The sequence below is a fragment of the Oncorhynchus clarkii genome, chromosome 17, assembly GCF_045791955.1.
Source record: "Oncorhynchus clarkii lewisi isolate Uvic-CL-2024 chromosome 17, UVic_Ocla_1.0, whole genome shotgun sequence".
NCBI lineage: Eukaryota > Metazoa > Chordata > Actinopteri > Salmoniformes > Salmonidae > Oncorhynchus > Oncorhynchus clarkii.
Window position 1 is genome coordinate 46,453,997 of NC_092163.1, and position 26,926 is coordinate 46,480,922.

The 26,926-nt window shown below is 41.6% G+C and overlaps 3 protein-coding genes across 6 annotated transcripts; 2 read left to right on the forward strand and 1 right to left on the reverse strand.

Annotated features, from left to right (window-relative positions):
* The first annotated feature begins 21 nt into the window (after nt 1-21).
* On the forward strand, nt 22-15,275 carry LOC139370950 (acyl-coenzyme A thioesterase 1-like). Of its 3 annotated transcripts, none has more exons than XM_071110873.1 (12): nt 22-151; nt 6,007-6,134; nt 9,073-9,279; nt 9,419-9,518; nt 9,777-9,997; nt 10,155-10,330; nt 10,452-10,568; nt 10,871-10,956; nt 11,125-11,218; nt 11,524-11,604; nt 14,429-14,564; nt 14,936-15,275. In XM_071110873.1, the coding sequence occupies exons 2-12, from the start codon at nt 6,026-6,028 to the stop codon at nt 15,046-15,048; spliced, it is 1,440 nt and encodes a 479-aa protein (XP_070966974.1). In that variant the 5' UTR covers nt 22-151; nt 6,007-6,025; the 3' UTR covers nt 15,049-15,275. The 3 variants fall into 3 exon arrangements, with proteins under 3 accessions (XP_070966974.1, XP_070966975.1, XP_070966973.1); XM_071110872.1 differs by lacking the exon at nt 22-151 and adding an exon at nt 5,459-5,916; XM_071110874.1 differs by lacking the exon at nt 6,007-6,134 and having other exon boundaries at nt 33-151.
* Nucleotides 14,820-20,472, reverse strand: LOC139370967 (protein S100-B-like). 2 transcript variants are annotated; one of them, XM_071110908.1, is made up of 4 exons: nt 20,336-20,472; nt 16,289-16,432; nt 15,373-15,538; nt 14,820-15,024 (listed from the first exon to the last, which is right to left on the reverse strand). In XM_071110908.1, the coding sequence occupies exons 2-3, from the start codon at nt 16,415-16,417 to the stop codon at nt 15,389-15,391; spliced, it is 279 nt and encodes a 92-aa protein (XP_070967009.1). In that variant the 5' UTR covers nt 16,418-16,432; nt 20,336-20,472; the 3' UTR covers nt 14,820-15,024; nt 15,373-15,388. The 2 variants fall into 2 exon arrangements, with proteins under 2 accessions (XP_070967009.1, XP_070967008.1); XM_071110907.1 differs by lacking the exon at nt 20,336-20,472 and adding an exon at nt 17,891-17,964.
* LOC139370954 (inositol polyphosphate 1-phosphatase-like) lies at nt 20,417-26,489 on the forward strand. Its single transcript, XM_071110882.1, has 6 exons — nt 20,417-20,682; nt 21,969-22,186; nt 22,356-22,416; nt 22,613-22,819; nt 23,046-23,214; nt 25,771-26,489. Exons 2-6 carry the CDS (start codon nt 21,983-21,985, stop codon nt 26,297-26,299), a joined length of 1,170 nt encoding a protein of 389 aa, XP_070966983.1. The 5' UTR covers nt 20,417-20,682; nt 21,969-21,982; the 3' UTR covers nt 26,300-26,489.
* The last annotated feature ends 437 nt before the right edge of the window (nt 26,490-26,926 follow it).

Sequence of the window (26,926 nt, forward strand, 5' to 3'; positions counted from 1 at the left end):
CTTCACAAGTTGCAGTAATGTATTTAATTCTTCTGAGACTTTTATTTTGACACACATTTCTTTCCTCCGTTTCTCCCACTTTACTGGATGGGCCCTGAAAGTTTGCAGGGTCAAGAGGAAAGTTTCTAGCGATCAACACAGCACATATTAGGTAGGTCTCCAAGACAATGCCATATCAACGTTTTGAAAAAATTACCGTTGCTTAAATGCTTTGCTTACTTCTCTCTCACAAGTAATGTAACCCACTACTTCAAGGTAAACCACTACTTCAAGGTCTCAGAGCGAGTGACGTCACCGGTTAAAAACGCTATTTAGCGCGCACCACCGCTAACTAGCTAGCTATTTCACATCCGTTACAATTGCAAGCAACCTAGTGTAACAGCCACAGTTGTTCAGGTTGCGTATGTTTATAAGAACTGTGGCCGGGGCGTTCGTACACTTTAGTTTAACTTTACTCCGAGATATGCTGGCATTACATAGTTCACATGGCATATCACTCCTACCGCCTGGCTACTGTAAAACATGAGACTGGAATCCCACAGTGCCAATACATGGACTGGATTATGGCATAATGTTCACTACATTATACCTATTATTTTGTGTAAATGGGGATAAGATGGACAGGTTTGTTCATAACAAATAAATAAGGTTAATAACAAGATGCAATCGTTTGCCGTTAGAGAAAAGAGAGAACATCAATTTAGTTTATCTTTGTGTAGCCGATGTGAAATGGCTAGCTAGTTAGCAGTGGTGCGCGCTAGTGGCGTTTCAATCTGTGACACCACTTGCTCTGAGACCTTGAAGTAGTGGTGCAGAGCGTCCCTGGTTCGCGCCCAGGTCGGGGCGAGGGGACGGACGTAAAATCTACTGTTACAAGGGTCGCGGCTTTTGTGGAGCGATGGGTAACGATGATTCGTTTGCATTCTAAAATAATTAGAAACATGCATCTATTTCCTAGGCTGTATTATCAGATCAAATTGTATCAGTCACATGCTCCGAATACAAAGGTATTTCAGTGAAATGCTTACTTATGAGCCCCTAACCAACAATGCAGTTTCAAAAAATACGGATAAGAATAAGACATAAAAGTAATAAGTAATTAAAGAGCAGCAGTAAAATAACAATAGTGACACTATATACAGGGGGGTACGATTACAGAGTCAATGTTTGGAGGCACCGGTTAGTTGAGGTAGTATGTACATGTAGGTAGAGTTATGAAAGTGACTATGCATAGATGACAACAGAGAGTAACACTGGTGTATAGAGGGGGGGCACTGCAAATAGCCATTTGACTAGATGTTCAGGAGTCTTATGGCTTGGGGGTAAAAGCTGTTTAGAAGCCTCTTGGACCTAGACTTGGTGCTCCGGTACCACTTGCTGTGCAGTAGCAGAGAGAACAGTCTATGACTAGGGGGGCTGGAGTCTTTGACCATTTTTAGGGCCTTCCTCTAACACCGCCTGGTATAGAGGCCCTGGATGTCAGGAAGCTTGGCCCCAGTGATGTACTGGGCCGTTCGCACTACCCTCTGTAGTGCCTTGCGGTCGGAAGCTGAGCAGTTCCCGTACCAGGCAGTGGTGCAACCAGTTAGGATGCTCTCGATGGTGCAGCTGTAGAACCTTTTGAGGATCTGAGGACCCATGCCAAATATTTTCAGTCTTCTGAGGGGGAATAGGTTTTGTTGTGCCCTCTTCACAACTGTCTTGGTGTGCTTGGACCATGTTAGTTTGTTGGTGATGTGGACACCAAGGAACTTGAAGCTCTCAACCTGCTCCACTGCAGTCCCGTTGATGAGAATGGGGGTGTCCCAGGGTCCTTAGCTTATTGATGAGCTTTGAGGGCACTATGGTGTTGAACTCTGAGCTGTAGTCAATGAATAGCATTCTCACATAGGTGTTCCTTTTGTCCAGGTGGGAAAGGGCAGTGTGGAGTGCAATAGAGATTGCATCATCTGTGGATTTGTTGGGGCGGTATGCAAATTGGAGTGGGTCTAGGGTTTCTGGGATGATGGTATTGATGTGAGTCATGACCAGCCTTTCAAAGTAAAAGTATTTCATGTCTACAGCCATGAGTGCTACGGTTCGGTAGTTGTTTAGGCAGGTTACCTTAGTGTTCTTGGGCACAGGGACTTTGGTGGTCTGCTTAAAACATGTTGGTATTACAGACTCAGACAGGGAGAGGTTGAAAATATCAGTGAAGACACTTGCCAGTTGGTCAGCGCATGCTCGCAGTGCACGTCCTGGTAATCTGTCTGGCCCTGCGGCCTTGTGAATGTTGACCTGTTTAAAGGTCTTACTCACATCGGCTGTGGAGAGCGTGATCACACAGTCTTCCGGAACAGCTGGTGCTCTCATGCATATGTCAGTGTTATTTGCCTCAAAGTGAGCGTAGAAAGTAGTTTAGCTCGTTTCACTGGGCAGCTCTCGACTGTGCTTCCCTTTGTAGCCTGTAATGGTTTGCAAGCCCTGCCACATCCGATGAGCGTCAGAGCCGGTGTAGTACGATTCGATCTTAGTCCTGTATTGATGCTTTTCCTGATTGATGGTTTTTCGGAGGGCATAGCGGGTTTTCCTATAAGCTTCCGGGTTAGAGTCCTGCTCCTTGAAAGTGGCAGCTCTAGCCTTTAGCTCAGTGCGGAAAACTCTCTCGGTAAGTAGTGTGGTCCACACTTTATCATGAGATACACTACCTCAGGCGAATTAAGTGGACACTTCTGATGACGTCTGACGAGTAGACACTTTCAGGGCGAGGGAAGAAGGAATGATTTTTAAACGGACCGCCCTTGCCCGGAAATTCGACACTCATTCATTCTGCGATGATTGTGTTTTCAGCCACCGGTAGCTTGTGGGTGCTTTATATGCTCTACAGTCAATTATGATTGCATATCTACTTATGTTAACTATATAATTATTAATATACTGTATGCCTACTGTATGATAGCTAGCAAATTAATTAGCTAACTAACGTTAGCCTGCCTAGCTGGAACTTCTGAAGGAAAATGTTTTATTTCTACAATTTCCAAAAGATAACCAAACAAAAACATATTTACTTTTTACGAGACATATTTGTGCCGTCATGTGCATTAGTAGCACAATTTGCATTCATTTTTACTTACACTTGTATGTTGACTTCTCCATGGATGTTGTTTTAAAGTTTTGGCAGACCTTTCTTCGCGGATGTACAATCATCGCAAATTGAATTATGGGGAGTTTCAGGCCCCGGAGTGAACATAATTGTACACTCGCAAACTCGACTAAAAACGAGGGCTGAGGGCTAATCATTTGGACCGCCCTCCAAGGTGGTATCAGGGTTTCCCCCAAGGGCTTAAGGGCTCGCCCCACCTGCCCTGAATGGCGGGTCGAAACTGTAGTATTTTGCTCTATGCCATCTGATCCGGAGCACAGTTTAATAACAGTAGAACAGACAATTATAGGCTACTTCTCCAAGTCTGAATACTGTCATTTCAAATTTTTCAAGTAGACAATATTTAATTTCTAAACAAAGTAAATATTTGTATAACCTTTGCAGAATAAATTCCTCACCTTCTCTGGCCTCACCTTTTTCCCAAAGTATCCTACAAACAAATACCATGTGCATCTCTCATTTAATTGGGCCTATTAGATAGGCTATTATTTAAAGTATTTAGCTCTAAGAATAAGATAGAGATGGTGGTTTATAACATACTGTATAATTTAACAGGTGAACTGACAGTATTTTTTTGCATTGAAGTGTGTATGGCCAGCACTGTAAGTAGACAGTGTTTCAGAATTCGCAGGCAGTGCAGCGTATAGGTTCAAGGAAAAAGTCAATACAAAACATTAGACACTAACAAATGATCAAACTATCTGTTTACAGGTCCTCAGCAATTTGAAATAGATTTTGTCCTTCTGAAACATTTTGTTTGTCAGATAGCCGAGGCCTACAGCAAATGTCACTACAAAAGTATAACATTCTGCCATCAAACCTCCAAAGACATTTGATCAAGTTCGCCATTGCTATTTCCTTTAGAAACTGCCTCGGCCTAATTCTAATACTAATACTTCCAAAGTATACAACAAATAGGGGTGTTATTGTCGCCATAATGATGGGCATTTTTCAGGTGAAGCTATAATGCTCGTTCACGCGTGCAGTTTCAAAATGCCGCGATTCATCTAATGGCATTGAAGAGTATACCACCCCAGTCACTCGCTTCATCAATAAGTGCATCGATGACGTCATCACTACAGTGACCGTACGTACATATCAAAACCAGAAGCCATGGATTACAGGCGACATCTGCACCGTCATAAAGGCAAGAGCTGCCGCTTTCAAGGAGCGGGACACTAATCCAGATGCTATGCCCTCAGACAAACCATCAAACAGGCAAAGCGTCAATACAGGACTAAGATTGAATCCTACTACACCGGCTCTGACCCTCGTCTGATATGGCAGGGCTTGCAAACTATTATGGACTACAAAGGTAAACCCAGCCACGAGCTTCCCAGTGACGCGAGCCTACCAGACGGGATAAATGCCTTTTATGCTCGCTTCGAGGTAAGCAACAAGGAAGCATGCATGAGAGCACCAGCTGTTCCAGACGACTGTGTGATCACACTCTCCTTAGCCGATGTGAGCAAGACATTTAAACAGGTTAACATTCACAAGGCCGCAGGGCCAGACGGATTACCAGGACGTGTACTCAGAGCATGTGCGGACCACCTGGCAAGTGTCTTCACTTACATGTTCAACCTCTCCCTGACGAGTCTGTAATACCTACACGTATCTAGCATACCACCATAGTCCCTGTGCCCCAAAAAAGCAAAGGTAACCTGCCTAAGTGACTACCACCCCACAGCACTCACGCCGGTAGCCATGAAGTGCTTTGAAAGGCTGGTCATGGCTCACATCAACACCATCATCCCGGAAACCCTAGACCCACTCCAATTTGCCTACCACCCCAACAGATCCACAGACGACGCAATCTCAATCGCACTCCACACTACCCTTATTCACCTGGGAATAAGGAACACCTATGTGAGAATGCTGTTCATTGACTACAGCTCAGCGTTCAACACCGTAGTGCCAACAAAGCTCATCACTACACTAAGGACCCTCAGACTAAACACCTCCCTCTGCAACTGGATCCTGGACTTCCTGATGGGCCACCCCCCAGGTGTTAAGGGTAGGCAACAACACATCTGCCACGCTGATCCTCAACACGGGGGCCCTTTAGGGGTTGGTGCTTAACAGCTTCTACCCTCAAGCCACAAGACTGCTGAACTATTAATCAAATGGCCACCCGGACTATTTACATTGACACCAACCCCCTTTGTTTTTACACTGCTGCTACTCTACTCGCTGTTTATTATCTATGCATAGTCACTTTACCCCTACCTACATGTACAAATGACCTCGAATAACCTGTACCCCCACGCATTGACTCGGTACCGGTACACCTTGTATATAGCCTCATTATTGTTATAACTTTTTTTATTATATTTTTTTACTTTAGTTTATTTAGTAGATATTCACTTCACTCTATTTTCTTAACTGCATTGTTGTTTAAGGGCTTGTAAGTAAGCATTTCACGGTAAGGTCTACACCCGTTGTATTCGGCACATGTGACAAATTAAATTTGATTTGACGGGGCTGATTTATAACAGGAAACATGCTTGGTGTGCTCCAAATATAAATCTCAATATATTTGTATGTGCACAGTCTTTTACGAAATGGTGCATGAGGATATTTAGTGTGAAATGGTCGCAACAGTTATAAATGAGGCCCCAGGTACTCTAATAAAAAGTTCACTCCCGAAACAGTGACATTGGGCTGGGAAGTTGGCCAGTTGCACAAGATAGAGGTTGAAGTTCAGTCTCTGTTAGAGAAAAAATAACTACCGTGAGCTAGAGAAACATTACTTCAATACTAGGCTACTCGGGGTAAGACAACAAAAACTCTCACAAACACTTAATAATATTTTATATTCTCATCTGTATGTTTGATCATTGCACATGTTCTTCTCTACATAGGGAGTACTGACTGGCTAGCATGCTTAGAGCACACATGTGTGTGTCGGTGCTATGTCGTCTCTCAGACAAGTTTGTGCTTCAGTGGGTCAACATCGACAGGAAGATAGGATGTGTCCAACCTGCAGTGGGTAAGAAAGTGATAGATTAAAGTGATGTTACAAAGATTTTGTTTACTTTTAAGCCAGAAGTTTGAAAGTAGCGCTCAAGAGCCAAAAAGGGTTCCAAAAATTGTGCACAATTGTGTACACGTCACATACATGTAACTGCCTACACAAAGGAAACACTTGAGTAAATGACGGATACAAAGTATATTGAAAGCAAGTGCTTCCACACAGGTGTGGTTCCTGAGTTAATTAAGCCATTCAAATATCCCATCATGCTTATGTAACCGGTGCTGTACTGCACCTCTGCGTTGTGTGTGATCGATTGAGACTAAAGACATGGACTTCGGAGATCAGGTTGTTTTAATATATCAGAATTCTCTCACATTTGTAGAGCACAAATATGTTCTGCCAATCGTCACCTCTTTTCTACAACAGACGCACAATAAAAATGACTGGGATCAGTCGAGAAGCTAGCCATCGTTCACACATACAATACCTTAGCTAGCTAGTAACCACATGTTGAATTCAGAATGTTAATATCATCCTAAAAAGTACAATTACAATTGCATCAACAATACCATACACTTATGAGTAAATTCTAAATATACATTATTCATGAACAAAACACTGTGTCATGACTTTGTGCATAAAGGAATCTAACTTTTCTGAAGACGACAGAAAAAGCGTGCCTACCACTCCTAGTGCATCAAACTGATTTCAGCAGGGCAAAACGTAAATATGCGTTCCCCTATTCCCAGGATGCAGGCATGCATAGTAACAAATCAACATGCTATATTAATATCTGAACCTGGTGAAATTCTGGTGAAGTATTTGAACAACTATTACACTTAGGGTCATGTATAAAAATAAAAATAAAATTAAAAGGGTAGCGCGGAATCCTTGGGACGTCCTTATCCTACCCCTAACCATAACCATTTTAAATTTCAACTTCAATGGGGTAGGGAAATCCCAAGGATTATGGATAGCAAGGACCCAATAAAAATGCCATAACCCTTACCATTTTGGGCTAAAAAGCCCAAAATCCAAGAAAACTCAGTCAAATTCTGTCAACAATCAGCCCCTTGAGGAAAACAAATGCCCATTCCAAATTTGCCAGAAGATACCGACCCTACCGTTATGCTAGTTTACACTGAGCTGCACTGAGGTTGGAACGCAATTGTGGTTACATTAAGATCTGGTGCCAAGATATAGGTCGGAAAACTCAAATTTGATCTTTATCCACACTGCTCCATTGAGAAGATTTATATACTGCTAGTTTTCCCGGAAAACGGCCCTTTTTGCCCTCATGCTAGCAAGCAGTAGCATTGCTAGCACTAGTAGTGTCAACATATCAGCTCCTTTGTTGTTCAACGCCACTCGCCATTCCATTATGGCTGCTGTGGCTACTGGTATCTATCATGAGGACGAAAAGGGCAGTTTTATTGGGAAAACTAGCAGTATTTCAGTCTTCTTGATGGAGCAGTGTGGATAAAGGTAACATTTGGAGTACAGTGGCATATCCCATCCCTGCATTGAGGTAGGTTTTCCGACCCATATCTCGCGTCGGCTCCATGGTGTCTTAATGTAACCCTGATTGCATTCCGACCTCAGTGCAGCTCAGTGTAAACAAGCGTAATGGTAGCGACGGCATCTTCTGGCAAGTTCCAAATGATCCAGAAACTATAGAAATGTGATGTATGCTCTCTGTACAATTTGTGGAATGATATCCTAATATTACATTTTTATTCTCAAAATTAGAAACATGGTAGACTAAATTATTAACAGTTTTATCGTTTTACAAGCTGCCTTCCCCGGGCGAGAAACCCAAAGTTTTTCCTGCGAGCAGGAGTCACCTGTCAATTTGATCATGCGATTACAGATAATCCTGAATGATGAGTGAGAAAGTTACAGGTGGTCAAAGATCATACCCCCAAGACATGCTGACATGCTGTTATTAGTAATGGTGAGAGGTTAGCATGTCTTAGGGGTATGATCTTTGACCACCCGCAACTTTCTCACTCATCATTATTCACAATTCATGCAGGATTATCTGTAATCATCGGAGTATCCACATTCATTTAGAAGTGTTACATAAACACTGTATATTCTATTCTTATTTACAATAAAAGTGACTCCAAAATGACACAATCAATTATTTATCATTGGGCACAACATAATCTGAAACACAACCAAAACAAACTACAAATGCACACATCAAGTTTGTAGAGTCTCAAGCTTGATGTAGGCATCGCGTGCTAGCAATATGCGACCAAATACTACAAATACTTTTCACTACTCTAATACACTATAAGTGCATTTGTCCAAATACTTATAACACCTTCAAATGGGGGGACTAGATGTACTGTCTCCTCATAGGAAACATTTGATCACAAATCCAAAATGGTGGAGTATAGAGCCGAATTAAACGTTTTAGCTCCACTGTCCAAATAAGTAGAGGAATGTATGTATGAATTTGTGGATATCCATCATCCATTTTGTCCTCCAATTTGCATGATATGTTACGAATTCCAATATGTAGAATTTGAAAATGCGCGTTCACTAAGTATTGCGTGCCTTTCTCCGACAGGAGAAGATTACAGATGGTGTATTATGAGCCGTACATTGACACATCAAGTCCAAAAAGGAAGGTTTAAAAAATACTGATGTAGTTTTCTTTCTCCGTTCATTCACTTTAAAAGACGTCATATCCCTCTGGAAGCTCTGAAAGCACATTACATTGACCAAACTTTTGTCCTTGTCAATACAGATGATGTTCTATGACTATCTTTCTTTTTACCTTGACTTTCCCACATTTTCCATTTACTGAAACACCTGTGTCTCACCAGGGCTATGAAGCAGCCACAGTCTACCTCCTTATATCTTGTCCTTTTAAATTGTAAATAAATTACATGAAGTGCAAAATCCCTTGTTTGATCCTATGTTGTTTCGGTGTGCTTCTTAGGCCAAGTGAGATGGAAGACATGTAGACCAGCTCCCTTTTTGACAGCCAAGCCCAACCGCGCCCTCATAGATGAGCCAATTACCCTAGAGGGACGTCACCTCCCCCCTCACTCACCTATTACGGTGCGTGCCCGCATGCATAACGAGGACGGTGACCTGTGGGAAGCATTTTCTCACTACAACACAGATGGGAGGGGTGTTGTCAACTGTGAGTCACGTGACCGAGCTACAGTATGCAGGGACTGGGAATCTGATAGCAAATAGTTGTATTTGAACTATCATACTCTCCTCTCAGACTACCTCACCCTCTCTTCATTCTCCCTCACCTAACTCTCTTCTCCTCACAGTGACCAGAGATGAGTCTGTAGGGGGTTCCTATGTGGGCTGTGAGCCCATGGGACTGTTCTGGGCCCTGCAGCCTGCACCTGGAGAGAGAGAGGGTCTGAGGTGGGAACAGGGATAATAATTAACAAATCATGCAAAGCCATGGACACATTGAATATGATTCAGAGACACATGCTTTTGATCAACAAAGTCAATCAACACAAAATATATTTTTTAAAGGGATAGTTAATAAAGAATAATACAATTTTATATATATATATATATATATATATATATTGGTCCAGGAGGGGTTGGATACAGTCTTTGTTTTGTATGCAAAGCCCATGACAGTGACAGTTTCATCTGCATATTTTCCCACAGGCTGCGGAAGAAAAACGTTGAGACTCCGTACTCTGTACAGTTGTCCTTATTAGAGGGTCACATTCCGGTTCCATCCAGTCATGGTTCCAACAAGGAGCAGCGACAGAGAGGGGAACAGGAGCTGGCTGCAGTGACTGTGGAACGCTGGTACATGGCACCAGGGGTCCGGAGAACAGAGATCCGGCAGAACGGAGTAGTGGGGACCTTGTTCTTACCCCCAGGTTTTTTGTTGTTGTTAAATTGTACATATCAAATCATGTTTAGAATCTTTGATTATAGCACGATATATATTACAGAGTGTCTTTACATAAAGTATTATGACTGAGACTTTATTCCAATACTCAGGGTATTTGGTGTTTTCTGTTGTTGCCTCCATAGGTCCAGGTCCATTCCCAGCCATGGTGGACCTGTGGGGTATGGGCGGGGGGCTGATAGAGTACCGCTCAGCCTTGTTTGCTTCCCGAGGCTTTGCCAGTCTCTCCCTTGCCTACTTTGGCCATAAAGACATCCCTGGTCCACTCAACACTATCAATGTGGGAGATGCCTACTTCAAGGTAATATGGTGGTAGTGCTATGTTTCAAAGTACCAAGGTGATTCACCCCTGTATGTACCTAACATTCTGGCACCTGAGCAAAACTTTATTTTCGCCTTGTTTTCTCCATGGGCATTGACAGACTGCGTTCCAGTTTCTCCAGGACCACCCCCAGGTGTGTGGGGACAGGATGGGGGTCATGGGCCTCTCGTTCGGGGTCTACCTGGCTCTGCGAATCGCCACTCAAATTGATTTCAATGTAAGTCTGGCCATACAACCCCCTGAAGCGGTCATCTGAATTATTGTTTACCAGTCATCAAACAACTATTAGCCTTGGAAATTTGAAATGTTTATACCTCTTGTGTTGTGATCAAAAACTGTTATGTCTGATGTAGCCTGAGGTGGAATGACCAGCATTTGGGCAAATAAGAAAGTAGAGACTAAAGGCTATATTCAAATATGAAAGGCCTATTAGTATGATGAGTAATATGAGTCTCCTTGTAGGACTGCATCTGGTTTGAAATACCTGGTATTCCCATTCACTAATTTTTTCTCCCTCAGCCCAGGTGTGTGATCGGAGTGAATGGTCCAATAGGAAGTTTCAACAAATTCTCGGACAGGGACGGCATGACAGAATGCTTTGAAGGGTTAGTTACCATGCAAACGTATAACAGAAAAAAGGTTTGAGAATGAGAGTATGCCTGAAAAGATGACTTGACAGAAACTAAATTAGGCCATTCTCAATCTATTGTGTTATTGCTTAAATAGGGATGCTGCTCTTTTCTTATCCCACCCACTGTTATATTATGTTATAGGAATCAGACGCACTGGAGTTACGATGAAGAGGGCTACGTCAGTTTCAGAGAAGTGACCACGCCCAACAACATTCCACCTGAGAACAAAGCAAATGTACGACCTTGAGTGACCCTCTCAAATATTGATAGGGTCAATAACCCCCTCCAGCCAGCTGCACAGAATTGTAAAATAAAAAATAAAAAATTCAAGCAGAACATATTTTATTTTGAGAATCGGTGTGAGGAGTACTTGTGCATCTTTTGTGGCAATTAATGTAGAATTTGATTCAGAGGGTTACCGGTACATTAGCCTCATCAAGGCTTCCCTAATTGGAAAGGAGGCGTGACAATAACTTGATTTGGAGGTATTGCTACACAAGACTACCTGTACATCTACAAAGATATCATCTATCTGTGCAGGTTGAAAACCTGTGCTGCCCCCTACTGTACATTGTGGGTGAAGACGACTTGAGCTGTGCAGCTATTGAGAACGCAGATGAGGTAGGCCTACTTCATGGGATTGCCTTACCATTAAACTACAATATGGCATACTATGGTAGTATATACAGTTATGGCCAAATATATTGGTACCCTTGCACATTTCTTAAATAAGTCCTTATTTCTACTAAAATAACTTTAAAAAATGTTTTAAAGTGTGTCACCATTACATTGTTATTGTATTTTCAACATTTCAGAACCACTTTTATTTTTGTAAACTTAAGTTTGCAATTTTAATTGAGAATATAAAGGCAAATGGTATGGGCTTAATTATTAGCAACCCAGACCTAGTACTTGGTTGCACAGCCTTTGGCCAAGATAACTGCAGACAAATGCTTCTTGTAGCCATCATTGAGCTTTGTACACCTTTCTACTGACAATTTGGGGCCACTTTTGAGTAGAAAACTTCCATATTTGAGGGGTGCCCTCCACCAACTGCTGTTTTCTGGACTCTTCTGTAGAACAGTCCTTCTTAACCATTCCTGGATGCTTTTTGATGTGTGTTTGGGGTCTTTGTCCTGCTGGAAGAAACACAACCTTCAATGATGCCTTGTGCACGTTCAAGGCGTCTAGTACTAGAGGCAGCAAAGCAACTCCACAGCATTATCAAACCTGCCCCATATTTGATTGTAGGGAGGGTGTTCTTCTCATTGAATGCTTCATTTGGTCATCAGTAAACACAGCGTTGAGAGCATGCGCAGACCAGCTGGCCGGTGTGTTTACGGACATATTCAATCAATCCCTATACCAGTCTGCTGTTCCCACATGCTTCAAGAGGGCCACCATTGTTCCTGTTCCCAAGAAAGCTAAGGTAACTGAGCTAAATGACTACCGCCCCGTAGCACTCACATCCGTCATCATGAAGTGCTTTGAGAGACTAGTCAAGGACCATATCACCTCCACCCTACCTGACACCCTAGACCCACTCCAATTTGCTTACCGCCCAAATAGGTCCACAGACGATGCAATCTCAACCACACTGCACACTGCCCTAACCCATCTGGACAAGAGGAATACCTATGTGAGAATGCTGTTCATCGACTACAGCTCGGCATTCAACACCATAGTACCCTCCAAGCTCGTCATCAAGCTCGAGACCCTGGGTCTCGACCCCGCCCTGTGCAACTGGGTACTGGACTTCCTGACGGGCCGCCCCCAGGTGGTGAGGGTAGGCAACAACATCTCCTCCCCGCTGATCCTCAACACTGGGGCCCCACAAGGTTGCGTTCTGAGCCCTCTCCTGTACTCCCTGTTCACCCACGACTGCGTGGCCACGCACGCCTCCAACTCAATCATCAAGTTTGCGGACGACACAACAGTGGTAGGCTTGATTACCAACAACGATGAGGCGGCCTACAGGGAGGAGGTGAGGGCCCTCGGAGTGTGGTGTCAGGAAAACAACCTCACACTCAACGTCAACAAAACTAAGGAGATGATTGTGGACTTCAGGAAACAGCAGAGGGAACACCCCCCTATCCACATCGATGGAACAGTAGTGGAGAGGGTAGCAAGTTTTAAGTTCCTCGGCATACACATCACAGACAAACTGAATTGGTCCACTCACACAGACAGCATCGTGAAGAAGGCGCAGCAGCGCCTCTTCAACCTCAGGAGGCTGAAGAAATTCGGCTTGTCACCAAAAGCACTCACAAACTTCTACAGATGCACAATCGAGAGCATCCTGGCGGGCTGTATCACCGCCTGGTATGGCAACTGCACCGCCCTCAACCGTAAGGCTCTCCAGAGGGTAGTGAGGTCTGCACAACGCATCACCGGGGGCAAACTACCTGCCCTCCAGGACACCTACACCACCCGATGTCACAGGAAGGCCATAAAGATCATCAAGGACATCAACCACCCGAGCCACTGCCTGTTCACCCCGCTATCATCCAGAAGGCGAGGTCAGTACAGGTGCATCAAAGCTGGGACCGAGAGACTGAAAAACAGCTTCTATCTCAAGGCCATCAGACTGTTAAACAGCCACCACTAACACTGAGTGGCTGCTGCCAACACACTGACACTGACTCAACTCCAGCCACTTTAATAATGGGAATTGATGGGAAATGATGTAAATATATCACTAGCCACTTTAAACAATGCTACCTTATATAAATGTTACTTACCCTACATTATTCATCTCATACGCATACGTATATACTGTACTCTATATCATCGACGGTATCCTTATGTAATACATGTATCACTAGCCACTTTATACTATACTATGCCACTTTGTTTACATACTCATCTCATTTGTACATACTGTACCCGATACCATCTACTGTATCTTGCCTATGCTGCTCTGTACCATCACTCATTCATATATCCTTATGTACATATTCTTTATCCCCTTACACTGTGTACAAGACAGTAGTTTGGAATTGTTAGTTAGATTACTTGTTATTACTGCATTGTCGGAACTAGAAGCACAAGCATTTCGCTACACTCGCATTAACATCTGCTAACCATGTGTATGTGACAAATAAAATTTGATTTGATTTTTATTGCCAAAGCGCTCTTAATTTTGTTTCAATTCAACACTTCCCCCAGAATTTAGGTTTATTTTGCATGCAGTTATCTTGGCCAAAGGTGGTTCTGCAATGTTGAAAATCCAATAACAAGGTGTGACATCCAAATGTTTTTTGTTTTTTTTTAAATTTCAACTTATTTTTGAAGAAATTGGGAATTATTTTTAAAAAGTACAAGGGTGCCAATATATTTGGCCACAAATGTGTGCTAGTCATAGCTGCTGAGAGTAATAACTTTTCCAATGTCGAAGTCAAAAGCCGTGACCAGTTGAATGAACAGATATTTCCTTGGTTTTCAGATTGAGAAGAAGATTAAAGATGCTGGTAGATCCCACCTGTTCACCCGCCTGTCATACCCCGGTGCTGGTCACCTGATTGAGCCGCCCTACACCCCCAACGCCCGAGCCTCCATGTGGACCACACAACCCAAGCAACGTGGGTGGTCCTCTCCTCCCATACACACCTTCACCTCTCTTTCATATTTAGTTTGTCATGCAATTATGACCTTGTTTTCAGTGATACTTTTTTTTTTTTTTACAAATAGTCATGATTGTATCCTAAAATGATAATCATACTTTGAAAGATTTGTCTTGAAGAACATTTATCAGTCCTTTATTCTTGATTTATATATCTACTTACAAGCACTAACATATGTATTCAAATTTAAAGGGTTTCCAAATAAGGGTATTTGACAAAATGATAATAGACATTATAATTAACATACAGTATCTCAGAAATGAGAGAACTACATTATGATTTGTATTTTCAGGTTATTTTCCATGCTGTCCTGTTGTTTTTCCATATAGTGATCACTCTCTGGGGAGGGCACCTGGCACCCCACGCTGCCGCCCAAGAGGACGCCTGGAAAAGGACCCTGGAATTTATGGAACGCCATCTAAGGGGAAAGGAAGACAAATAGCCTTTTGACCACTTTGGGATAGAACGGTCCATCTCATATGCATCACTCCTCAATGCAAGACTCAAAACTCACCCAACTGTCCAAATTCAAGTGGACTCAATGTTTTCTTTCACTATTTTCACCATACAGATTTTTATGTAAGTGTCTATGTATTGTTGTCATTGATTTGTTTGATTTTTATAAACACAACTATTATACCATAATAAAATCAATGTAATGTAAACAAAGTTGCTTTATCATCATTACATCATCTTTATGTGAGAGGGTTACACAGTATGCATGTGTGTTTTGCTGGTCACACACAGACACCCGCTGAAGTCTTACCCTTTACATTGTGTCACTAACGGTGGTGATCCGTGCTGAAGAGATCATGGCACGCTGATGTCATCATGGCGATCAGAGCGATAAACTCTTGGAAGTCGATCTCCAGGTCTCCGTTCTGGTCCAGGTCTGCAAACAGCTCATCCAGAGTCTCTTTCTCTTGGATATTCTTAAGAGACAAGAACAGTCAACTGTGAAGAGTAATCTGTGTCTGATTAAAACTTAACTTAGGTTATTGAGTTAAAAATGTCCTATGGGCCCATACATGCTTATAACAAGTAATAAAGCATTCACCTGCAGGCTTTAAGTAAAGTGTAATCATATAATAATCATATAGTACTCATCTCAATCATTACAATCAGCAGTTTAATATGATTCATTATTGTATCATTTTTTAATTCCTAAAGAAGGCTAAAAAATAATTCCTATTTTTCTAATTGGATGTAGGCCAGTGGTATAACACCATGATGACACACTCCAGCTGAATTGAAATGATAGAGGGTGTTGTCATATGTAGTAATATACTCAGAGGACAGACATATGGGCTGTCCCAAATGGCAATCTATTCCCTATTATAGTGCACTACACTTGTCCAGGGCCTGTACTGCTCTGGTCAAAAGTAGTGCACTATATAGGGAATACACTCTTAGAAAAAAGTTTATTCGGCTGTCCCCATATGAGAACTCTTTTTGGTTCCAGTTAGAAAGAACCCTTTTGGGTTCCATGTAGAACCCTCAGTGGAAATGGTTCTACATGGAACCCAAAAGGGTCATTTATACCCTGGAACCAAAAAGGGTTCTTCAAAGGGCTATCCTAGACCTAGATGGTGACAGTCAAAGATTTATTTTAGGTTCTAGATAGCATCTTTTTTCCTAAGAGGGTAGGGTTCCATTTGGGATACACACAGAGAGTGCCTCACAATTATGAAGTGACTCATCTCATTATTGATAAGATCTTTGAGCTCTGCCTTCTTCAGCTTGCACTTGTGGCCTGAGTATTTATGGAACACATGGATGATGGCGATCATGGCACTCTCTAGCTCTGACATGTTCTGCTCAGTTCTCTGTCAGGAACACAGAACCATATAATTACATATAGAACATTCCAGGCACAGAACAGACACAGCAAGCATAAATCACCTTTCAAATATATGTTTAAAAGGCCCAGTGCAGTCAAAAATGTGATTTTTCTATGTTTTATAGGAACACCTTCCTAATATTGAGTTGCACCCCCTTTTGCTCTCAGAACAGCCTAAATTCGTCAGGGCATGGACTCTACAAGGTGTCGAAATCATTCCTCATGTTGACTCCAATGCTTCCTGCAGTTGTGTCAAGTTGCCTGTATATCCTTTGGGTGGTTGACCATTCTTGATACACACGGGAAACTGTTGAGCGTGAAAACCCCAGCAGCGTTGCAGTTCGTGACACACTCAAACCGGTGCGCTTGGCACCTACTACCATACCCCGTTCAAAGGCACTTAAATCTTTTGTCTTGCCCATTCACCCTCAAATGGCACATATACACAATCCATGTATCAATTGTCTCAAGGCTTAAAAATCCTTCTTTAACCTGTCTCCACCCCCTACAGTGATTGAAGTGAACACTAAGAGGTTGAAATAAAAGAGTGAAATTGTGAAAATGATGACAATGCACTTTTAGTGTAAGAGCTGTTTGAAAAGACTGCCTGAAATTTCTACCTGTTTTGGTGGGATGGAGTTTTGGCCTGCCTGGTGATATTACCAGGCAGTAAATTAGTTAATAGACCAAAACGAAAGAGCGTTCCAAACCTCTTTGCCAATAACAGCTAGTTTTCAGTTTTCCACTCCCAACTCAGACCACTCCCAGACAGTCCTAGCTAAATTCTTGCTTGAGAATTGCTCTTTGCTATTTTTGTTTCTCTTTGACCATTTAATTGAAAACAAACACAGTAAGGAACTTAGTTGTTACCCAGAAATGATTTGATATTGAGATAAAAAAAATAGCTGCAATGGACCTTTAAATGACTTTGTATGTTCAGAGTTTTGGTTGATACAATTACTGTAGGCTACCCATATACACAAATATATATATATATATATATATATATGTCAATATTATTTAAGTAAATTGGAATTAATAGGAAAGTATTTGAATTGGCAAGTTGTTTTTACTAGTTTCGTAGACACTCCCTATAAGATTAGTAACATCGCCAGTCTTATGAGGCATATTTAGAACTGTATAGTATTATAGGCTATGATTTCATTGTACGTGCTTTCATATTGCTCATCGCTCCTTAGCTAAACTCAATGCTCAAATAGGTCTACATTGTGTTTGCCTTATCGTCTTATAAATGGGAAAAAAAGTTCATTCAGATCAACTGACCATAGATTGATTGACAAGATGTAAAATACATTGATAACTACAGAAAGACACTTGAGGCGTGGGACAATACAACACCAAAATGATTTTCCTCAACTAACTACACAAACAATTCCACACAAATGCAATAATTACTGGTCAATTATTTGCTTTATTATATTACCTGCATTTGAAGACAGAACCCAACCGTCTTTCGCTGTATTGTGAGGTTTGGTAGGCTAACGACAAACTGATGCTCTAAGCCTGAGACACTCCTTGATTGCGTCCCAAATGACATCATATTCCCTTTATAGTGCACTTTTTTGGCCTAGGTCCAAAGGGCTCTGGTCAAAAGTGGTGCACTATATACAGTTCCTTCAGAACTTTTTTTATGTTACTGCCTGAATTTAAAATGGATTACATTGAGATGTTGTGTCACAGGCCTACACACAATACTCCATAATGTCAAAGTGGAATTATGTTTTTTAGACATTTTTTTTTATTAATTACAAATGAAACGCTGAAATGTCTTGAGTCAATAAGTATTCAACCCCTTTGTTATGGCAAGCCTAAATAAGTTCAGGAGTATACATTTGCTTAACAAGTCATATAATAAGTTGTATGGACTTATTCTGTGTGCAATAATAATGTTTAACTTTATTTTTGAATGACTACTTCATCTCTGTAACCCACACATACAATTATATGTAAGGTCCCTCAGTCGAGCAGTGAATTTCAAATACAGATTCAACCACAAAGACCAGAGAAGTCGTCCAATGCCTCGCAAAGAAGGGGACCTATTGGTAGATTTAAAAAATAAAATAAGACATTGAATATCCTTTTGAGCATGGTGAAATCATTAATTACACTTTGGATGGTGTATCAATACACCCAGTCACTACAAAGATACAGGCATCCTTCCTAACTCAGTTGCCAGAGAGGAAGGAAACCGCTGAGGTGACTTTAAAGCAGTTATAGAGTTTAATGGCTGTGATAGGAGAAAACTGAAGATGGATCAACAACATTGTAGTTACTCCACAATACTAACCTCATTGACAGATTGAAAAGGAGGAAGCCTGTGCAGAATAATAAATATTTGAAAACCTGCATCCTGTTTTGCAACAAGGCACTAAAGTAATACTGCAACAAATGTGGCAAAGCAATTAACTTTTTGTCCTGAATACAAAGTATTTTGTTTGGGGCAAATCCAATACAACACATTACTGAGTACAACTCTCCATATTTTCAAGCATAGTGGTGGCTGCATCATGTTATGGGTATGCTTGTAATCATTAAGGCCAGGGGTGTTTTTCAGGATAAAAAAATGAATGGGGTAGAGCTAAGCATAGGCATAATCCTAGAGGAAAACCTGGTTCAGTCTGCTTTCCACCAGACACTGGGAGATTAATTCACCTTTCAGCAGGACAATAACCTAAAACACAAGGCCAGATCCACACTGGAGTTGCTTACCAAGAAGACAGTGAATGTTCATGAGTGGCAGAGTTTCAGTTTTGACTTAAATCTACTTGAAAATCTATGGCAAGACATGAAAATTGTTGTCTAGCAATGATCAACAACCAAATTGACAGAGCTTGAAGAATTTTAAAAGAATAATCAGCAAATGTTGCACAATCCAGGTGTGGAAAGCTCTTAGAGACTTAGCTAAAAATGCTCACAGCTGTAATCGCTGCCAAAGGTATGTATTAGTGTTCATTTTTCAAAAAATGCTTTACAACTGTTATAATTTTTCTTCCACTTTAACATTACACAGTATTGGGTGTAGATCGTTGACAATTATTTACAATTAAATCAATTTTAATCCCACTTTGTAACAAATCAAAATGTGGAAGAAGTCATGGGATGTGAATATTTTTTCTGAAGGCACTGTAGGGAATAAGTCATTGTCCAGTGGTTGTGTTTTTCAGCCTTGTCTCTCAGTGCTCTGAACAGCTAAACTGTATTGATCAGTCCCATGAAAGCTCCTATCAGTCAGCCAGACAGTGGTTATGTCCCAAACGACACCCCATTATCTTTATAGTGCACTACTTGTATGGCCTTTGGTCATATAGGTCCTGGTCAAAAGTATTGCACTGTAAAGGGAATAGCTTGCTATTCTCCATGCAGGCTTACTACAGTAATGATTGATGTATGCAGTATGATAATTGATGCTTCTGGTGGTAATAGAGGCAATAGGGCGCCACTAAAGCCATTTCCTCTTCAATTGCGTCACTTACTGTGATTCTCTTACTGCTGTGTTCATATCAAATGACAAATGCACATATGATTCGATTTGTTTAGGTCACAGCTGCCTTGGATTGAGTATATATAATTGATGTGCCGATGGGGAGAAGAATAGGCTTTTATTCAACACTTTAAATGCTGAGTTGCATAGCTGTCTTCTCCGTTCACCTTTCTATGTAAAGATACATGTATTGAGGGATGTAGAATCGTTTTTCATTGAAAATAATTCATAGGTCTACTTAATAGGGCGTAGGGTCTAGGTCTAGAACTGGTGCAGTTCAAGTTGTCACATTGTAGCTAAACTAACGTAGCACGTGTAGACATATTGCAGCAAGATCATACGACTTTACACACTAGTAGGCAGGATACAGTACTACATTATTCTAACCTCCGCCCACGTCGGCTGCGATGGAAAAGCCTTCGCGAGCTCAGTGGAAAATCACCTCCGTCCGCCCTTCCGATACGCAAAAACATCCGCACCGACGTAATCAAACAAGAACAGGAAACTACGTTCCTGGAGTAGGGAAATTATATCCCGAGATTGAATTGTCGCCCGTAGCCTATTTGTTTTATTGTAGCCGACTGTAGACTAGCACACGGCATTACACCCATTCAGAAACATCCTTAGCCTGCATTGACACAGGAAACATTAAGCAGATTGGACCGTGACAGCTCAGCTTTGAAGGGCGTTAGACGAGAAAATACCCTAATACGAATCAGCCGGAACATTTCCCGGTAAGAGTCAAATAAATTTCAATGTTTTTATATAAGGTAGCGTTCACTGTTGATAGCTTGTTTATATAAACACGTTAACTTTATGTCTAGGTCCATTTTGCTCAAATAGCCTACTCAAGTGGCGAGTGGGTTAGGTTTTTTCACTAATGTAATCAACTACAAAGGCGTGAAATATGCGCACGTAGAGTAGCCTATATTCTGGATGGATTGACCGCAATATTTGAATTGAAATGATTAAGCATTTATATGCCTGGTCGTGCTTGCTTTTCTGTTCTGCGTCACTGTTCTCTGTGTCAATGGGACACACTCTTTCCACGCCACTTCGATAAAAAGTGATTTATTTACATAGCAGGTTAGGAAAGCATTTCCCCTAACCCTTTTCCTAACCTTAACTTCAGTCTCCTAATCTGCTACGTAAATTTTCCTAACCTGCTGCATGCTCTCCTATCCTGCTACGAAAAAGTAACTTCTGTATCTAAGTGACATTAAGATATTGTTTCCCCTGTGTCAGTTGCCTATTCTTGACCATGAACTCTTGTCATATTTGAACAAGACTGTAATCAGTTTAACTCTTACAGAATTACAATATTATATTTTAATGTTAATATTTTGTCTTAAAACATTACGTGTTTGCAGTACCATAACCAGAGTAAAACTTTGGCTGTATTCAGTAAAAAAAAATATTGCCTGTCCAATGGGGCAACCACACAGCTGACTCAACTTGCCCAAATTCCATAAATGCCAATACTTTTCACTTTGATAATAAGGAGCAAATCAGTTTTAGGCTACTGGGCTTATTTGTATGTGGATAGAGAGTGCATGGTTTTATAAAACAGGCTATTGAATGGGGGTCATTATTTTTCTTTGCTCTCACTTACGTAGAGATGTCCTAGTTTCATTATTACAGAGGCTATAATTAGGCATGCACTCAGAGGCAGGCCACATACATTCATGAACTATCAATATCAGAGCAGACCTCCCCAGGTAACCCAGTTAATTGCTTCTTTACAACCTCTACAGAGTTTGTCTTTGACATCTTCAAGATCCTTTCCCCATTGAGAGAAGCTATGGCCTACAAGGCTGTGGCTAATCATTGTCACTTTTATCTGGAGGGTCACAAGGACATTTTGTAACCCCTTAGGTCAGCCACTCACAGCATAATTTTCTGGGGGAAACAAACCACCACTATCTCTGACCCCATATCTAAGGTACTATCTAAGGCCCTGCTAGCCTACACAGGTATTAAAGGTGTTGGCCATCTCTCTCTGTCTCTCTATATCTTTCAGGTCAGGTGTCAAGTATGGCTGATCTGCTGAAGCTGCTGCTGCGTGTGGCAGAGAAGGCGGCCAATGTGGCCCGCGTGTGCAGGCAGGAGGCCCCTCTCTTCCAGCTGCTGGTCCAGGAGAAGACTGGAGTGGATAAGAACAAGAAGTTTGTCCAGGACTTCAAGACACTGGCTGATGTTGTGATCCAAGAGATGATCCGCCATGATGTTGGAGCTCAGGTACAGGAACCAAAACACTTCTCATGTTATCATGATGAGGATTGTTTCATGTTTGAAATACTTCCAGGCAAGCCTATGGAGGATTTGTGGCATATCCCTCTCTAGTATAATCAAATGTTTTTGGCAATCTTAATTAACCCTCTACTCGTTTTATCCTGTTTTACCTTAGTTTCCTGAAATGATTGACCACATACAAGGAGAGGAGTCTAACAAGTTTGAGAATGGACTAGGTTAGTAATAACACCCACAGTTCAGTAAAACTTATTACTATGTAACAATATGTTAATACAATGCAGGTACATGACTAATAACAGGGTTATAACATTGGTATAAGCACAACATAATACAATGCAACATTTACTTTTTAATAACAGTAGACCTGTTGATGACATGTTGACTGTGTGTGCATTCATGCGTGCATCCCAGGGGAGAGTGTGATAGTCACAGTGTGTGGGACGGAGAAGGAGACCGCAGCCCTGCTGGCTACAGTGCTGGATGGGGACCAGACGGCGGCAACTCTCCTGGCGCGTGCCATCCACCAGGACGCTAAGCTCACACTCACTGACACGGGGACAGACGACCTCCACATACCCCTCAGCCCCTCTGACCTGGGCATCTGGATTGACCCCATCGGTAACACCTGACCTAGAGTCACTATTTAAAAACAAGATTTGTTGTATCTCCGCAGACATACATGAATGGAAATTATGGATAATGTCTAGCACTGAGCAGATCCACTTGTATTGTATGGTGTAATTACTACACCTACGCCATGGGAGAGATTTTTCCTTGTCCTTTAACACTGTTATAAGCATGGCATTGTATGTATGTTGTTCCTATCGGTTTGGTTGTCGTTCAGATGCCACCAGCCAATACATTGAAGGTCGTGAGGAGGCGGCGGTGGAGGGGCGTCTCTGTCCGTCAGGTCTGCAGTGTGCCCTGGTCCTGATCGGGGTTTACCTCCGCGCTACTGGGGAACCCGTCATGGGGGTCATCAACCAGCCCTTCAACCACAAAGACCCAACAGGGTGAGACTCTAGAACAGGGGTCTCCAACAGGTAGATCACAAGTTACCAGTAGCTCGCAGCCCACCTATGAGTAGCTCGCCAATCAATTCTAAAAGTACATGCGTCCTTCCATCGCAATGTCATAAACATAAAGCTCTCTGCTACTATCAAATCAAAGCCACATTGACGTTATCCCAACTCTGGTTAGCCACTATTTGCTTAAAAAGCCAAACGTAACACAATGTCTGCAAATTCATTTCCAGCAATATAGCCCTGTCTGTATGGTATGTGCATTTGTCAATCACTCCATATGTAGCCAGTTAGCAAAGCTAATGATAACCGTTTTGTGGGTAGACAGAAAGACTTTCCCCAAAAATCATCTCAATTAGATGTTAACTGCAAAGTAGGCTTACCTGACAGAACTATTGTTATTTTTTATACCCCTTTTTCATGATATCCAATTGGTAGTTACAGTCTTGTCCCATCGCTGCAACTCCCGTACAGCTCGGGAGAGGCTAAGGTTGAGAGCCATGCGTCCTCCGAAACACAACCCTGCCAAGCCGCACTGCTTCTTGACACACTGCTCGCTTAACCCTGAAGCCAGCCGCACCAATGTGTCGGAGGAAACACTGTACAACTGGCGACCGTGTCAGCGAGCATGCGCCCGGCCTACCTGACAGAACTATAAATGATAATTGTTTGTATCAATTGGGTGGCCATTGTTTTGGAAACTCCGCCATGACAGTAGGCCTAGCAGCAGAAACATTACTACATTGACACATTCCTCTTTTGCCAGATGTGCAATTAAAGAGGAATTACACTCAAATCTAAATGTGTTACTTTTTAATCTTCCAGAAATGGTGTTCTGATGTGATTTAAGCAATGATATGGACATCCATTTTCGTTGATGCTCTATGAATAATTGTAATATTGAGAGTCTAAAAACATTTTAAAAAATCCCAAACCAGGAAAAATAAAACAGAGAGAACTGAATTTAATTTAATGGGGCCTGTCATGCCGAATAGTGTTTATCAACCATTATTTGATTAGGTACAGTAACCAGGGATGAGTTGTATGGTAGAGAAGAATGTGCCTATTTGAAAGCATTAAAAAAAAATGTAGCTCACAACAGGTTACATTTTTTCAAGTAACTCTCATGCTAGAAAAGGTTGGAGATCCCTGCTATAGAACCAGAACAGCAATCAGTTCTGACACCAGGGGCATAATTTATAAACGCTGCGTATGTACAAAATATACCCCAAAACCTGCATTCGCCAGTTTTAACGCAAAAGTAGGTATTTATAAAAAATTTACTTGATGTGAGAATGTGCTTAATTTCCTGCAAACTTTAGACTATGAGAGCACACAATTTTTGGTGGTTAAAGTATTGCATTGCAAGCAGGCAAATGGGGGATATGATGACTAGCTTATTCATAAAACCCCAAAAACTGGAAAATATAACAATATTCAATAATTTGTCGTTAATGAGAAGAGCGGAGATCTATTTATTTTATTTTTGCAATCTAAAAAATATATAGTAATAGGAATCTATTTCCTGGTCATTTCAGAATAAATTCCTGACCTTTTCTGACTGTGATGGTTTCAAATTCCCAAAGAAGCCTATTCAACAAATTAGGATACAATTCGTCCCATCTCTCATTTAATCTGACCTAATTCACAGTAGTAAATAAGGATACAATTCGTCCCATCTCTCATTTAATCTGACCTAATTCACAGTAGTAAATAAGGTATTTCAAATATTTTGCTCCATATGATCCAGAGTGCGGTTAAAATTAAAACATAACAATAGAATTGACAGTTCACCTTGTAATTTCAAATGTTTGAAGTGGGCATCGACAATGTTTCAGAAAAATCGTGGGAAGCGCATCATATTCAGGCTGGGGGGAAAAGTAATTGCAAAACATTGTGTGAACTCCACAACAATTTGTCAGTTTTTTTTTTATTTCAGAAATAGTCACTCCTTTCCTTTGCTACAGCAAAATCACTGGGGGGGAAATGTAGCAACACTCCTGAGAACAGTTGATCTAATTTGCCATGGCTCTATCTTTTAGGAACTGCTGTGGCCTAATTCCAAAAGTTCCAAATTAAAACAGAAAATAAGGGGGTTATTGTCACCATAAAAGCTAAATGATGTGCTTTTTCCAGGCGGAATTATAATGCTTGTTCACGATGCGCATAGTTTACGACAAGTCTGATTTATAATGGGAAATATGTGCAAGTATGGCATGCGGCAAGTTTATAAATCTCAATATGTTTTGACTTAGTCTTTTCAGAAATGTTGCACACAGATATTTAGTGTGAAATTTACTCAATTGTTATAAATGAGGCCACTGGGTTATGGTCAATGCTATTTCAGTTCAGTTGATTCAAATAACTAATTGTTACCCATTTAAGTATTGGAATGTTTTTATTTTCAATTATGATTTTCAATCCACTTACTGAATTATAATTAAACCTGTCTGACACAGAAATAACATACTCAATAATGCTCAGTTCTCACCAACAAAGCTGCCTTTGTCAATAACCTGTTTGATGTGATGTACATATTTGTTGCAGCTGGAAGGGGAAGCATTTCTGGGGTGTGTCGTGTGGGAGCGTCAAAGCCTGCTCAGTGCTCAGACCTAAAGACAGACCTGCAAAGACGACAGCAGCGGGAGGACCAGGGCTCTCAGTGGTGATGAGCTCCAGTGAGAAGCAGGCAGTGAAAGAGGCCTTGGCCCCTCTGTGCGGGCCTGACAGGCTGATGTACGCCTCGGGGGCCGGATACAAGATCCTGTGTGTGATCCTGGGCCTGGCTGACGTCTACGTCCTCTCAGAGGGCAGCACCTTCAAGTGGGACTCCTGTGGCCCCCATGCCCTGCTCCGTGCACTGGGTGGGGGGATGGTGGACCTTAAAGAGTGCCTCCACTCCTCTGGCTTCAGCCACTGTCAGGGGGGGCACCAGGACCAAGGGGAACTGACCTACCACCAACCCCACACAGAGAGCACTGGGGCAGACCACTGGGCCAACCAAGGAGGCCTGGTGGCCTATCTCAACTGTCAAATTCTCCATAGGGTTATTGGGGAACTGAAGGGCAAGTTTTAAAGGAAGAGTAGCTGATGATGGTGGGCACAAGTATCATTGCTTATAAGGTTGTGCTGCTTAATATTCTATTTTTGGAGGGTCAGTGGTGTTTTTCTATCAACTATGCTGTCCAAGTTATTTGTAACAGCTATATATTTGCAAATGTAAATATATGAAGGAATATAAACATGTTATTAAACTAACTACAGTAGTTGGTATGTTTTAAAGGAGTTTTGTAAAATATTAAGATATACCTAAATGGAAGGTCTCTTTACAGTTACTGGTTCTCTCATTGTCAAGAAGTGTGTTGGTGGCAAATCAAACTTCAGGGAAGACCGGAGTGCTGTTTAAGTATCCCATTTATCCCAAAGCAAGATAATCAGAATTGAAAGATACAGGTAAGAATGGGAACAGGCATGGTTCATGAAACAGTAGCACACACTGCACAGATAAAACATGCTTTTTGTCTGTCATACTAAAATATGGCTAATGGTAATAACCCTTTTAATTTGTTAAGGATTTCTGCTGGACCTACCAGAGAATCTCTTGATGACCCAGTTGAAGTTGTGAAGTAGTGGGACAGGGAGGCGTTTAGTAAATATCCCAGTGTCTCCCTTTTGACAGAAGCACTAATGGTGTGTGAGGTGA

Excerpts from the sequence above, each read along its gene's own strand:
- LOC139370967 (XM_071110907.1), bottom strand. Across the intron at positions 15,539-16,288 it reads AGATGAGTCACTTCATAATT|AATATCCAAGAGAAAGAGAC; the intron begins GTGAGGCACTCT and ends TTGTCTCTTAAG.
- LOC139370950 (XM_071110873.1), top strand. The coding sequence starts at position 6,026 with ATGCTTAGAGCACACATGTGTGTGTCGGTGCTATGTCGTCTCTCAGAC. Across the intron at positions 9,998-10,154 it reads GACCTTGTTCTTACCCCCAG|GTCCAGGTCCATTCCCAGCC; the intron begins GTTTTTTGTTGT and ends TTGCCTCCATAG. Across the intron at positions 10,569-10,870 it reads CCACTCAAATTGATTTCAAT|CCCAGGTGTGTGATCGGAGT; the intron begins GTAAGTCTGGCC and ends TTTCTCCCTCAG.
- LOC139370954 (XM_071110882.1), top strand. The coding sequence starts at position 21,983 with ATGGCTGATCTGCTGAAGCTGCTGCTGCGTGTGGCAGAGAAGGCGGCC. Across the intron at positions 22,417-22,612 it reads CAAGTTTGAGAATGGACTAG|GGGAGAGTGTGATAGTCACA; the intron begins GTTAGTAATAAC and ends CGTGCATCCCAG. Across the intron at positions 23,215-25,770 it reads AACCACAAAGACCCAACAGG|CTGGAAGGGGAAGCATTTCT; the intron begins GTGAGACTCTAG and ends TATTTGTTGCAG.